At 41.7% G+C, this 13946-nt stretch overlaps 1 protein-coding gene and 1 long non-coding RNA gene across 2 annotated transcripts; one reads left to right on the top strand and one right to left on the bottom strand.

The window, feature by feature from the left end:
• Positions 1–1225: 1225 nt before the first annotated feature.
• On the top strand, positions 1226–11725 carry LOC309440839 (cytochrome P450 2J6-like). The gene is made up of 9 exons (XM_082055005.1): positions 1226–1585; positions 2604–2766; positions 3287–3436; positions 4946–5106; positions 6635–6808; positions 7039–7180; positions 7829–8016; positions 9038–9179; positions 10664–11725. Exons 1-9 carry the CDS (start codon positions 1418–1420, stop codon positions 10873–10875), a joined length of 1500 nt encoding a protein of 499 aa, XP_081911131.1. The 5' UTR covers positions 1226–1417; the 3' UTR covers positions 10876–11725.
• A 1086-nt stretch (positions 11726–12811) lies between these two features.
• Positions 12812–13895, bottom strand: LOC309440840. Its single transcript, XR_014184272.1, has 2 exons — positions 13818–13895; positions 12812–13595 (listed from the first exon to the last, which is right to left on the bottom strand). It is a non-coding gene; the product is annotated as an uncharacterized lncRNA (long non-coding RNA).
• Positions 13896–13946: the final 51 nt, after the last annotated feature.

Here is a 13946-nt window from a genome sequence, read left to right as displayed (position 1 = left end):
TGCTGTTCTTTCCCTGTCCTCTGCAGCTGCTGCACTTGCTTCCCACTCCTGTGGCCTGAAACCTTCATCCCAAAAGCAGCTTTCAGATACCCAAACTTACCCTCTGTTACCTGCACTGGTGAGCTCTTGCAATAGTACACACTGCTCACAGTGTCCACAAGGCCAGGCTCAGACTGAGCCTCTTGTTGGCCTCAGCCTTACTCAACAGGACCCAGACTCACCCTGCAGAAAGGTTTGGGAGAGCAGACAAGTGGTCACTGCAAAAGCAGCAAGACCGTAGAGAGAGGACCCTGCTGGTGATGGAGGAGCCCCATATCTTCAAGAAGGCTTTATGTCAAATTAACTCATCATGGTTACAAGAACACACATTTAAGCCTGAATAATTTAATCCAAGCAGATTACAAAGCCAGAGCCACCCAGGGAAGATGTAGGATTGGATCCACCACTGGACTCCCCTGTGGCTGGAGTAAGACAGCCACACTCAGTGCAACCCTGGGCCAAAAACCACACAGAAAAGAGGTTTTTGGCACAGCCTTGCGCAGCTGGGCAGACACTGCAACACCGCGTCTTTGCAAACCGCAGCGGCTGCTTCAAGCAGCAACCGCTTGGGAACCTCAGAGCAAACTGCTGCTTACTGCGGACAGGGGACACCAAGCAACTGCTATAGGGAAATGTCTCCATGGATGTAGTTTTCTTCTATAATAATGCTTTCGTTTTCTGATTGCTCCCGGGCACAGCAACCTATGGGTTCCTTAAAACACTAAGCTAGAAAACAACAAGGTTACAGAGCATAAATTAATAATCAGTGGCCCACTCACCAAGCCTGACCACCCAGATTTTTAAAAAGGATTTAATAATTTTTTTTTAAAAAGTTATATTCTAACACTTAAATTACACCTTTAAAGACATTAATTTAGCTTTATACTTCAAGAATTAAATTATTTTTCATCTCCAAGACCATACCAAACAGACAGGATGTTTCTTTTTCTATAAAAAGAAACAACACAATAATTTAGTATTTCAGAAAGGTAAGAAGTGATGCACCCTCAGTATTTTCACATTTAACCACAGGAAACTGCATGAGGTGCCACCATTATGTGAAACACTTATCCTTGGATAACTGATCAATAATTGGCATTTAGACTCAGTATCGATACTAAGAAGGAAACAAAATTCTAAATGGAAAAAGAGACAGATCACAATTAGAGATCAGAAAGGAGAGGAGGTGTGGCTTGGCCAACCCCCCTGGATAACGTATTTCAGTTTTCTGAGAACTCCAGCTTGGGAAACCGGAGATGGTCACAGAGAGATGGGTGAATCAGACAGACATTGTTCAGGAAGAGTTTGACTGCTGTGGAAGCAAACTCACCTGCACAGCTCCAAACCAACAGTGAGCAGCTGCAGTGTGGGTGAGGTGATGGGGACTGCTGGGTGTCTCCTGGCTCTGGCGGTGGCTCTGCTGGCCTGGCAGCTCCTCAGGCTGCGGTGGCTGCGCTGCCGGCTGCCCCCCGGACCAGCTCCGCTCCCCGTCATCGGGAATCTGTGGCTGCTGCGCTTCAAACTTCGCCGAGAAACTCTCACTAAGGTATTTTCTTTATCTCTGAAGTTGAAAATCGCTCTGAATCTAGTTTAAATGGTACATTGCATAGGAACAGTCTAAATTTGGAATTTTTAATTTTTTTTTTAAACCTCAAGCTTGATTATCAGCCAATTTCAAAGAACCCAGGGACTCTGCATTATGAAAATTATTGCATAGTAATAAACACCATAATCGCTTTACTCCTTGCTGTTTTCTTTCTCTTTTGGATACAACTAACATGGTGCATAACTTTACCACAAATACTGCGTGATACTCCACTCACAGTTTCATTCTCTATTTCTGTGCTGATATCCAGCCCTGTGAACCACCCCAGGAGAAGTTTCTTTACCTGACACCAGTGTCACTGGAACATCTCCAGGGCACCAGTGGTCTGATCTCCATTAGAAGACCAAACATCTGCTCTGAACTGTCTCTTCTTTGTACAGCAAAAAGATTTCATCTGCAGTAAACAGATCATTACTAAAACAAAGCAGGAGAATCTGGCTGCTATTATTCTGACAGCATGATGCCCTCATAAACCTATAAAAACTAATTTTAAAAGGAGCTTTTTTCCAGCTGTTTTAAGGAAAAATACAAGCATGATCGGAGGAAGGGCAATAGAGAAAAATAAGAAAAATCACATGGAAGCTATAGGAAAGAATGCAAACACATTTCTTCGCCTTCTTCAGAAGTCAGAGGCAAGAAAATACAACAACTTTGGTTCATTAATAAAGCAAACAGAATAGCTCAGGAATTTTGCCTGCGTTCATTCACTCTGATTCTGAGCTGATAGAGAAGGCCTCAGTTTCTGTGACATTTTCAGAGGTGGTTTTCTGAGACGTGTCCTTAGTGTCTATTCCTCTGTCCCCAAAGCACGTTACAGCAGAAGGCCACAGTTTTCTGAAATTCAACTGGATATCAGCAAACGAGTTTAGTTACACCTACAGAAAACTCTTAAAATTAGTATTTAAGTGTATGCATTCCCTGGTTTACATTTCTTAATTTGCTGTTACTAACTCTTCAGTTAACCAGCATCTACGGAAACATCTACACGTTGTGGATGGGACAGACGCCCCTGGTTGTACTGAACGGATACCGGGCAGTAAGAGACGGCATCGTCACCCACGCGGAGGAAGTTTCTGGAAGACCCCTTACCCCGTTCTACAGGGATATGATGGGCGAGAAAGGTACAGGATTTTACATAATAGTGAAATATTAACAAGATGTAAAGAAGAAAGACACTTTCCTATATATACATACATGAATTACTGGTATACAAGTGCACCACTGGGCTTATGTTGTAAAAAGGTTCCATGTAGAGCTCATATGTTCAGACAAAAAAATAAGAAATTAGGTTCTTATAAAGCATACTACTGACTTTTTTCTTCCTAGTAGATTCAAAGGAATATTTGCCCAGAACTGCCCTTCAGTTCTATCACTAAACTTGATGACTGCTCGTGTAGAAGAGATGTACAGCTAAAGCTGCTCTGTCCTTACCAAACCCACCACTCAGTTTCCAGGGTCACATTTACAAGCAGCGATAGAGCTGGAGTCATAAAAACCTCCGGCAGGGACCAGGAGTCAGTATCTGAAATCACGGGATCTTCTTTGCTAGTGCAATGTAACCCAATGTAAATTGAATTTTGCCCCCTGCAGGGCAAGGATTGCCCTTCCCAGCAAGGAAATGAACGTTTCTGTGTCCTGCAGGTATTTTTCTGACAAGCGGGCACACCTGGAGGCAGCAGAGACGCTTTGCTATGAGGGTTTTAAGAAGCCTGGCGCTCGGTCAGAACAATTTGGAGCATCGAATTCAAGCAGAGGCCGGTCACCTTGTGGACGCCTTTGCAAACACTAAAGGTAAATTCACTGCAAGAATAACACCTAGAGCTTTTCCTGAAATGGAGTAGATTATGGGAGTCAAAGTTTCACAATACATTTTTACAAGTAACATAGATATTTTCCATATTAGTAGGACTTCTACTGGCTTCTTAATTGCATTCTTCACAAAAGATGTTTTGTCTGCACAGCCGGCAATATAAAATTGTTTGTTTTTTTTAAATAAAGATTGTAAAAATTGTTTTTGTTATCAACAGAGTCTTGGGGACAGCTGGTAATAATTATAATATTCAAGGAGTATAGAAAAACCCTATGTTGTTCTCCATAAAATACACAATTTGTGACCTGCTGCGAGTCGTTCTGGGACAGCAGGTCTTTAGGATTTGGCAGAGAAAGAGCCCCGGCACAAGGAATGTATCATTCCATTGCCCAGCAGAACTTCTTATGTTTTGGATGAAATAGAGACCAACAGAATTTTAGCAAGATGCCAAAATAAAGCAATTAAATATAGATATTCCAAACAGCCAAATCGCTCACCAGCATGGCATTCCGTACTGATGTGAAAACACGGAGGAGTTGCCCAAGGTCTCCGTCTGGTTCTCCTGCACCAGACACAGCAAAGGCGCCCGTCCCTCTTCTGAGAGCAGCCCATTCGGACCTTTAAACTGTGAGAGATGAACAAACTACCGACCCCAAGTCCCTGTACAGCCCCAATCCTCACCTTCCGCGCAATCCTGCCTCAACTTTTAACTCAGTAACAGTCTTTACTCTTTCCAAGAATGAGTGCAAGCATTGGACTGAAGTCAGAGATGCGCAATCCACCATTTTCCATAGCAGTGTAATTCAATGGTTGCCATTGCCATGGAAATGTCTACTTAATGTTTTCTGGATGGAACCCTTTTTAATGGCAGCTGCTTTCCATTCCATTATGTGAATTTTGCCTTTTCAGCCTGTGGGGGAAATATATATATATATATATATATATATTTATATATATATTTATATTTATATACACATATACACACACAAATATATATACATATTTGAATTGTTAAGTTGTACTTGAAAACAAAAAGGAGATAAACATTTAGAAGCTGTAATTTCTTAGTCACATTGAAATTACTTTTTTTTAAAGGATTGTTTGGTTTGTTTTGTTTTGTTTTTTAATTGCCAAGCTGCAATATCTGCCTTAGGATTTGAAGGCGTATGTTCTAATTAATTGCTTGTGTGTTCATGCAATCCAAACCACACATCAAAGACAGAAAAGAGGCCTAATGTTTATCTTCTCACAACTGATAATCATTGTATTTTACAAGAGTAAAAAGCAGATGGAAAATAAAGATACCCTGCACTTAAAATCCATAGTTAATATGTATTAAACTACAGTTTACTTGTGTGAAATTTATCTAGAAGTAGTCTGGTCTTCTATTATTTTTACCATTAAAAAGCAAATAGAAGAAGTCTTCCTTTTCCCCATTTTTCTCACTGCAGCCTATTCAGAAACACTCACAGCACCTCCTGTACCCACAGGTAAACCTTTCGACCCCCACGCCTGCATTGTCCACGCTATCGCAAATATAATTTGTGCTGTTGTTTTCGGTCATCGCTTCTCCAGCGAGGATGAATCTTTCGTCAGGCTTATCAAAGCTGTTCATGTTGTGATCTACTGTCAAGCGACTGTCTGGGGCAGGGTAAGAATCTGATTTTCTTGTTCTTATTCATTAAAATGCATTTGCACTTGACAAGTCAAAACAAACCAATTAAAAGTCAATGATGATTATTCCCAGACATTGCCACACCATTATTCTGTGAGCCATTGGGCAGTAATAAGTTAATACATACCTTGTTTATGTTATTACTGCCTTATATTCCTTACTTATATCAGTAAATTGTGTGTCCTAAAATTTAAATTCTAGATTATCAGTTTTTCAGATTTCCAAAGTACATACTGTATTTCAAATGAGTCACCATTTGCAGAGTAACGTGTATGTAAGATTCTTAAGTCTTAAAATGAAATCAACTTTTACAATTTTTCATTTAGTCTTGAGAATGCAGAAGAGTAGTTAATGAGAACAAAACCTTCAGAGTCCTACTCTCTTGAGAAGAGATCTTGCTTCTCATGTAACTCATATCACCACCAAGGTCTGAGTTATTCTGAACTTCCCATAAGATACAGGTGACCATGTCATCACGTCAAGAAGGATATTTTTACGTTCTTGAAAAGCTTGCTATTGCTTATGGTGTGCAGATTCTGTCACACTGGTGTTCTGTAACACCATCAGGTTCTCCAACACTTGCATACAGAGATGCCTTAAAAAAACCCACATCAGAGTAAAAATCAAGGCTGAGAAAATGTGCTTGTGAGCCAGATTCAGCCCTCGGTTCCTCCAATTCACCCATTTTCAGAAGCCCCTGCTGCATTATTAGGTATGCATCCAAAAAGTAAAATACAATCAGTCTCCTGCTCTCCTGTGACCTGATAACCACTATGAGACAATGTTGACACTTTGGGCAGCTGATGGGGATGGAGAAGTCTGCACTGGCCCACAGATTCCTAATCACAAGCCATAAATAAAACAAGGGCTCTCCCAGCAGATCTAGAGACTGAGGTCCATCCACAAAGCATACTCAACACGAAGAAATGAAGATAATTCTTGTTCCCCCCAACAAATACACACGGAGGAAAGCCTTCAGAGTCTGAGAGGCCAAATCAGCTTCTACACCTGGTCAGTCTTCAGCCTGTCCATTGAGGAGCGAAACTGTGGTTATTGAACACCAACAATTTGATCAGACCAATTTAGACTGCTGCATCTTACTAATAGCTCATTAAGAAACAGCAAACAAGTTTTCCTCAGTGCCAGTTCACTTAGAGGGCAATGTAAAGGTTTCCTAATCCCTCTTAGAAATGTAAAACAATTTACACTGGAAGGGATCTCTGCATGTCGACTAATCCAGCTCCGTGCTCAAAGCAGGCCTAATTAGATCAGGTTGTTTAGGGACTTGACTGGTCAAGTATTGAAGCTCCGAGGATGGAGGTTTCACACAGACCCCCTGGGAAACCTGTTCCCAGTATTTAATCTCTCTCTGACTTGTGCCTATTGCCCCTCATTCTAATTAGGAGCCCATAATTGCAGTGACTTCACAGACTTAGTAGGAAATCAGAATTGGGTTCTCAATTTAAAGGAGCTCATGTTTCTACTCTTTTGTTTAAAATTACAGATGTACGATGCTTTCCCGTGGCTCATGCGCCGGCTCCCAGGACCTCATCAGAAGGTGTTTGCACAAAACGACTTCATGCACAATTTAGTTAGGAAGGAGGTCCAGACTCATGAGAGACGGAAGGCAGATGATCCACAGGATCTCATTGACTTCTACCTAGCTCAAATAACAGAAGTAAGTATCTGCTTGTCACACTTTCCCTTCCCTGGCCTCAGTGCCTACTACAAATACTTGCTGTTCAAATAACCACTATGGACATTTTAGATGCATACTTTGTTTAGCGCCCAAGATTTTTGTTTTGGTGAGCAGCTCACTGTTTTCACCAAATAATGACAATTTCTACATGACCCATGAAATGTCTGGCATTATCCACTTCATAGTCTTCTTGTGAATATACCCTACAGACCAAAGATGACCCTACTTCTACATTTAATAAAGACAATATGGTCCAGACTGTGGTTGATCTTTTGCTGGGAGGGACAGAAACAACAAGCACCACGCTCCTCTGGGCACTGCTCTATATGGTACAATACCCAGAAATACAAGGTGAGCAAAAGCATTATCAGAGAGAACTGCATTCAACATCACAGCACAATGAACATCATTAAAGTGTAAGGATTAGCTCAATCACTTGCAATACATCAAAATAACCCTTAATGGTAAATATGAATGGTGGTACATCAACAACTGAGATCTAGAAAATGAAAGTTTAACTGATAAAACGAACATGCTTTCCCCACCAGTTCACCAAGAAGCAGCACCAGCACTGGTTTCTCTCACTAGAAGGGGATGGCAAAGACAGATTAACAAGCTAAAGACATCCCATATGCAACCTAGTCTCTTATCAACCTTCAAAGTGCAAAAGCTTTGAAAATGTACCTGGTCTGATGTGTACTCATAAACGTAACAGAAATTACACCTGTAATTTCATATTTTAATCCTTTTTTTGAAACATAGAACTGCACTATCCCCATCACTGAGTGGGATGTGACTGAAGTGAGAGACCATCTGGTGCTTTGGGGATATGCACCTTCTTGATGAACTGAAACCAACAAGCAGTCACACCACATGCCAATGCATTTCATAGCAACGTAATTTCTTTTTTTGCCCGGTCTTGGACCATACTCATACAGAAATTTGTTGGGAAAAAAGAGGGGGGAGTAAAAACATTAGAATATTTTCATTTCTCTGCAGAAAAGGTCCACAGAGAGATAGAGGCTGTTCTGGAACCCTCCCATCCCATCAGCTACGCAGACCGTAAAAAGCTGCCGTATACTAACGCTGTGATTCATGAGGCTTTGCGCTACAGCAACGTCACTTCTGTCGGGGTCCCTCGACAATGTGTGAGGAATGCAACTTTGCTGGGTTTTCACATTAAAAAGGTACAGAGAATACCTCCATGATTCTTTAAGCTCTGAGTTATTAATATTTAATATTTCTATGGCATTAGTGGCATTAGCTTGGGAGAACACAAACAGCACAAATAGCAAAAAAACACATAGGGAAAACCAAAGTCTTTCTTCCCATGAGCCAAACACAGCTCATGTCTGGGAATCAAAGCAGAACATGTTCAGAGGAGTGAAGAAGAAATGAGGTTTAAGGGTTGTCAAGCCAGCAAACTTGCACACATGGGGAGCAGCCTGGAGCAACCTCTGGTGATCCCTGACAAAAACACACAAACCGCACAGGCTTAAGGTCATGGCGGCTCAGTACAGTGACAGATCTGACAGTCACATTGACCCTGTTCCCCCCCAAAAAATAAGACAGGGTCTTATATTAAGTTTTGCTCCAAAGTTACTTTTTTACATGTATAGGTGCCTGGACACTATTTAAATTGACTTTTTTACTCAAGTATAACTCGGGCTTATTTTTGGAGTAGGACTTATATTTTGGGCATCCTCAGATATCCTGAAAAATCATGCTAGGGCTTATTTTTAGGGTAGGTCTTATTATCAGGAAAACAGGGTAGAAATGCCCCGAATATACTAAGCATAAAATGATTTGATGGAAAAAAAGATTCAGTGAAGAGTACCAAAAAAAACCCCCCAAAACCACACACACACACACAAAATAACCCCCCAAAACCCCAACAACCAAAAATAACAAGAAGGACTGTGTTAGGATTCGCCTGACAACTATGCGAAACAATCCAAACTCCACTCCAGCTTAGAGATGAAGACCCTTCAGTAGTCCTGACAGAAGAGAGCTAAGCCAACGGCAAACGTGCAATGTGCTGTGACAAAGAGAAGATACAAGGGCTTGTCACGCCTGGGTGTGCACAAGAGAAGACCGAGTTGAATCCAAACACAGGCATAGGATGGTATATTATCTATTATGGAGAAGGAATGTCCAAAAAAAAAAGAATCAATCATGCACGGAAAATATAATCTCCGTTTCTTGCAGGGCACGCTTGTTCTGCCCAACCTGCACTCTGTGGTGTGTGACTCCGAGCACTGGGCCACCGCCGGGAAGTTCAACCCGAATCATTTCCTTGATCTGGACGGCAACTTTGTGAACAAAGAGGCGTTCTTACCTTTCTCTGCAGGTGATGCCCCGATGTTTGAATATTCCTGTTCACTGTGTCTGGCGGCGAGACTAGACACACCTTTTCTAAATTCTAAAGTTTTTAAAAACGTGTTTTTATAAAAATGTATTTCTCACAAAGATTTAAAGTTAGGTGTTCTACTCTAAGAGCCACAAATATTGTCTTGCATTTTATATTTCTTAGACATGCAAACAGAGGATGAGTACGGCTAAGAGACATGTTGCTCTCTCCTTGCTACATGTACAGTTCCTGCTATAAGGGCATCTGAGCTCATTAGTCCCTAATGTATTAAATCCTGATAACACTCTCAAATCAGAAAATCTGTTTATTCTCACCTTACAAACTGGGAACCCAGAGACAAAAGTTTTGTCAAAATACACGAAGAAAATCTGTGATAAAAGCAGGAAACCAAACCTCAGTCTCTCAAATCCTATAGTAATAGTCCAGCAACAGGTTCTCTTGTATCTCCAGAAAACCAAGCAAACTCCAGTCTTTTCAGCACAATATTATTAGATATATTAATTTTTATTATATATATAGAATAATACATAATATATAATAGTATATATTATATTATAAAATAATATATTATTAATATATATTATTAATACATATATATTTAAACAAAATTCTAACTTTTCAAAAGCATAGTACACTGTACAACTTACCTGATTTACAATGCAAAATGCAGTGATACAAAGACACAGGAGGAAAAAAACGAGTGAAAAGCAGTAGAAAACATAACTTGGAGATTCTCTAGGCTACCAGTTTTGCCGTTGATCAGATTATGAAGGAAAGCAGCACAAACCAGGAAGCTGGCACTATTTACTGAGAATTAAAACGTATAGTTAATAAAAACACTGGAAAACAGATGAGTGTGGGTTTTTTTTATGACAGATAGTATAAATTTGTTGTAGATAAAAAGAAAATAGTATACTAAGTAACATACAAAGCAGTCAGATCAAAACCAGTAATTGCAGATTTTAAAACCATTTGCCCGAATTGTCTGGAAATTCCCAAATCATATTTGCAAAACAGGTACTTAGCGTCTTCTTTCTTCACCAAGCGTCCACTAGTTTACATGAATTGACAACTAACTTAGGCTACTGTTTCAACCCAGGCATTGAACATTTTTTAACTTGCTCTGGTTGTTTTCTGTTTATATGATCTGAGCATTTACATCTCCAGAACCTGACAGACAGAACAAGAACAAAAATGAAAAGGAAGAATCTCACATGCGCTCCAGGGAAAGTGGGAGAAAAAACCCCACAAACAACCAACCCCAACAGCTGACATAATTAGAAGTATACGGATTCTCAGTTAAAGAAATGCTTCCCCTACCTCCAAAGGCACCTTCTGTCCTTGCAGGAGGAAATGAGAAATAATTACCTTACAGTAACAGAATTGATGGAACTCAGTAGAATTTTGTTTGAAGTTATTTTTCAGAACTTGGCTTTATACAACGTTTCCCCTTTGTTCTGCAGGACAACGCGTGTGTCTGGGGGAGCAGATGGCGCGGGTCGAACTGTTCATCTTCTTTACCAACCTGCTTCGGGCGTTCACATTCCAGCTCCCCAAAGGAGCGAAGGAAATCAGTCTGGATTATGTTTTGGGTGCAATACTGCAGCCACATCCATATCAACTCTGTGCTGTGCCACGCCAGTCTGCAACTCACTGCAGTGCAGAGGGGCTTTGACCAGTCAGTAATCGCAGATATTTTAAAAACATATCACTGTCTCAATTGCATTCAAATATAGGTAGCTCAGTGTAGCAAATGAACGTAGCGTGCTTTTATTTAGGAGGTCTGACCTCATACAGTTGAGCTTTTTAAAATTAAAATAGGTGTACTTGCAAAAGCTCATATCATCACATCTTAGGCACATACATAATAATATGTTCCGTATTTTCACACTCAGAGGATTTAGGATTTTAGAGAAGTAATCTGTATCAAGCAAAAGTTTCCTGCGTATTCGCTCAGTCAGGTATCACACTCTTTAAATGGCACAACTGTTCCAATACAGCAAAGTCCAAATTAAAAAAATGCCTTCAGGGTGCAGTTACTCCTCTGTGTTCACAGAAGGTCTTTTCTTACATCCTTTTGCAGAAAGTACCAAAGTATATGCAGTTTTAACTCCTATTCCTTTCACAGTCCCTTGAAGAATTATATATTGCAGTACGAACTTCACACATGCATTAATTATTACATAGTGAGGCCTCTTATAGTCCATTTAGAAATCCTGACACCTTTTTTCTTTACTCTCTCCCTCTCTGTTCCTGTTTTATCACAACTCTTGGATCCAGGTGCTTTCACGAACCTTTCCATTTTCTGCTTAGAAGCATCATTATAATAATCAAATAATTTCCTATTTGAAGGGAGAGGAACAGCCTTTCAAGAAAAGTAGAAAATAAATGAAGATGCCAACATTTGTTAAAGCAGGCACAGTACAGATTTATCACTCAGTGTTTCCTCTTGTTGTGTCATCATTCTACATTGCACAAACAGAGCAGCACGTCCTTCAACAACTTCAGCAAATCAAGAGACTGCCCTACCTGATGCAGTAGAGCAGAAGAAATCAAGACTATACTAGAATGATGGGACAAGATAGAACAATAAGACTCTACAGAAACAAACAAGAAAAGCACCTTTCAAACTTACAGAGAAGCTTTAACGTGCCATTGCTGCTTCACTATTTCTGCTCCACACATCTACGGCTGAATAAATCTCTTCACACTTAAAGTCTCTTTCTGCCCTCTGCTGGCAACCACAACCAACTCCAAGGAGAGCTACAGTCAAATCCTGCACGATCGTTGAAGGTCTGTGTGTCAGGGAATGGGAGAGCTCCAGGCACCTCTCCCAAAATCAGGAAATTTTTACCTCCTGGACATTTCAGACCCAGCCTAAGCAAGCAGTAACCAATTACTGCCTTATGGCTATTTTTGCAGGTACTTTATGTGAGGTAAATCCAGTTCCCACGTGGATTTTAGTACATAAATGTCACCACCAGATGTGGCCTTAGCAGAGGCACCAATAAGTGCAAGAAACATAATTCACCAGCTCCTTGCCAGACATACGACCAGCTGTGACAGACAGAACTGATGCCACTCACATGGTACTGCACGTCCCGACTTACAAAAAACCTCCAAAATTAGCACAGGAGAAAAACCTTTTCTAGGGCAAATAAAAATAAATCGCTTGGTAGCAAAAGAGGTGATTTAAAATGCAAGGTTCTAAACATTTAAACAGATCTGAAAGTCAGTTTTTAAAATGGTTCTTCTCTCATCTGTAACCACTGCAAGAGATGGAGAGTAATTGATCAGCCCTCAGTAGTAATCAAGGTGTAAGGTACAAACGAGGAAAGTTCCACACTGGGCTACCTCAAGCCATTTGATTGACAATTCTGTCTGAAAACCAACAGCTCTACCACTGCTTTACAGCCAGCCCCAGATTTACCTCTAAAGACATCATATTTTTTTCTCCCTTACATTTTATAGTCTTTTTCTCCCCTCCATGCAAAGGCAGTATCATAAATACTTCACTTTAAATGAATGTACTGAAAAAATGTATTCTAAACCTTTTAGTTTGTTCTGAAACCCAGCTGTAATTTGAAAAGCAATACAAGTCATACGACAAGTTATAACCTTGAAATTTTTTTTTAATCAAAGAAACTGAAAAAAAGCAGTATCCTCTGAAAAACTCTAAAGTAGGGTTATTTGTTTTCAACACAGCTATGGAATATATCTAAAAATTTCAGAATGACATAATACTGGTTGTTTTTTTTTTTAATTTGGTTTGCATAACAAAACATATTTATAACAAAATATCTGAATTTCAAGCAATACCTTGAAATGGGAAAGTTCTACATCGGGATTGAAATCAAATCTACTTAAAAACTGTCACACAGATACTGTTAACACCAACATACATTGATTTTATCACTTCTGCGTTTCTAAACAACAAAACCACTCAGAAGCAGTCGTTCAGCGCTAACGGCCATTTACCACCTTAAAGTCCCGTTCTGCCCAAATCACACTCTTTCATACCCCAAAACTCACCTTCGGTCTCAGCCAAGATATCTGGCCTCTGAACTGGGCAAGTGGGCTGCAATAGTCGAAGAACAGAGAGGTGTCGCTGGCTGGAAACGCGGGGTCTGTGTAAAGGTCTCTTTTCACCATCACGGGCTGTTTCTCCCCCAGCATTTTCAGCACAACCCGAGGCAGCCGCACCGGCCTTTCCCACGGCTCTGCCCGCGCACCGCGGAGCAGCAGGAGCGTCACTCGGGGGCTGCAGCTGAGGCACCGGCAGCCGGGAGATCGAGCCGGGAGCACAAAAGCTCCTCCCTCTGCCCACGGAGCAGCCTGACCCCCGGCATCGCCGGCTGCCGGCAGCACCTGCGACCGCGCTGGAGGTTCCCGGCTCTGCGGGGAGAGAGCGAGGGGCTCAGAGACACCGACCCCGGCAGCGCACGGAGCCCCTTCCCCGCCACGCAGGCCCCGCCACCGCCACCCTTTCCTCACAGCCACCTCCAACCAGGCGCCCTCCGCGCACACCCCCCACCCTGACACCCTTCGTGCCCCAACCAGCCACCCCACAGACGTGCCCCCACACCCGCTCCCTCCCGGCCCCGGCCGCCCCCTCACCGCGGGTGTCGCCCCGCCGCCATGCCCGGCGCGGCCGTTGCCCCGGTAACGCGACCACGCTCTCCCCGCCCCCTCAGGAAACAGACTGGGTCGCTGGCCAATGAGATGGCGGCAGACAGGCACGTGCTT

Source organism: Streptopelia decaocto (assembly GCF_964273445.1).
Source record: "Streptopelia decaocto genome assembly, chromosome: 6".
In the NCBI taxonomy this organism is placed as follows: Eukaryota; Metazoa; Chordata; class Aves; order Columbiformes; family Columbidae; genus Streptopelia; species Streptopelia decaocto.
The sequence above is the reverse complement of the archived record's forward strand: the minus strand, read 5'-3'. Positions and strand labels throughout refer to the sequence as shown.

What these genes read in the sequence shown, in the direction of transcription:
- LOC309440839 (XM_082055005.1), top strand. Translation starts at nt 1,418, where the DNA reads ATGGGGACTGCTGGGTGTCTCCTGGCTCTGGCGGTGGCTCTGCTGGCC. An exon ending in AAGCGACTGTCTGGGGCAGG is followed by an intron (nt 5,107 to 6,634) that starts GTAAGAATCTGA and finishes TTAAAATTACAG; the next exon opens with ATGTACGATGCTTTCCCGTG. An exon ending in ACCTAGCTCAAATAACAGAA is followed by an intron (nt 6,809 to 7,038) that starts GTAAGTATCTGC and finishes TATACCCTACAG; the next exon opens with ACCAAAGATGACCCTACTTC.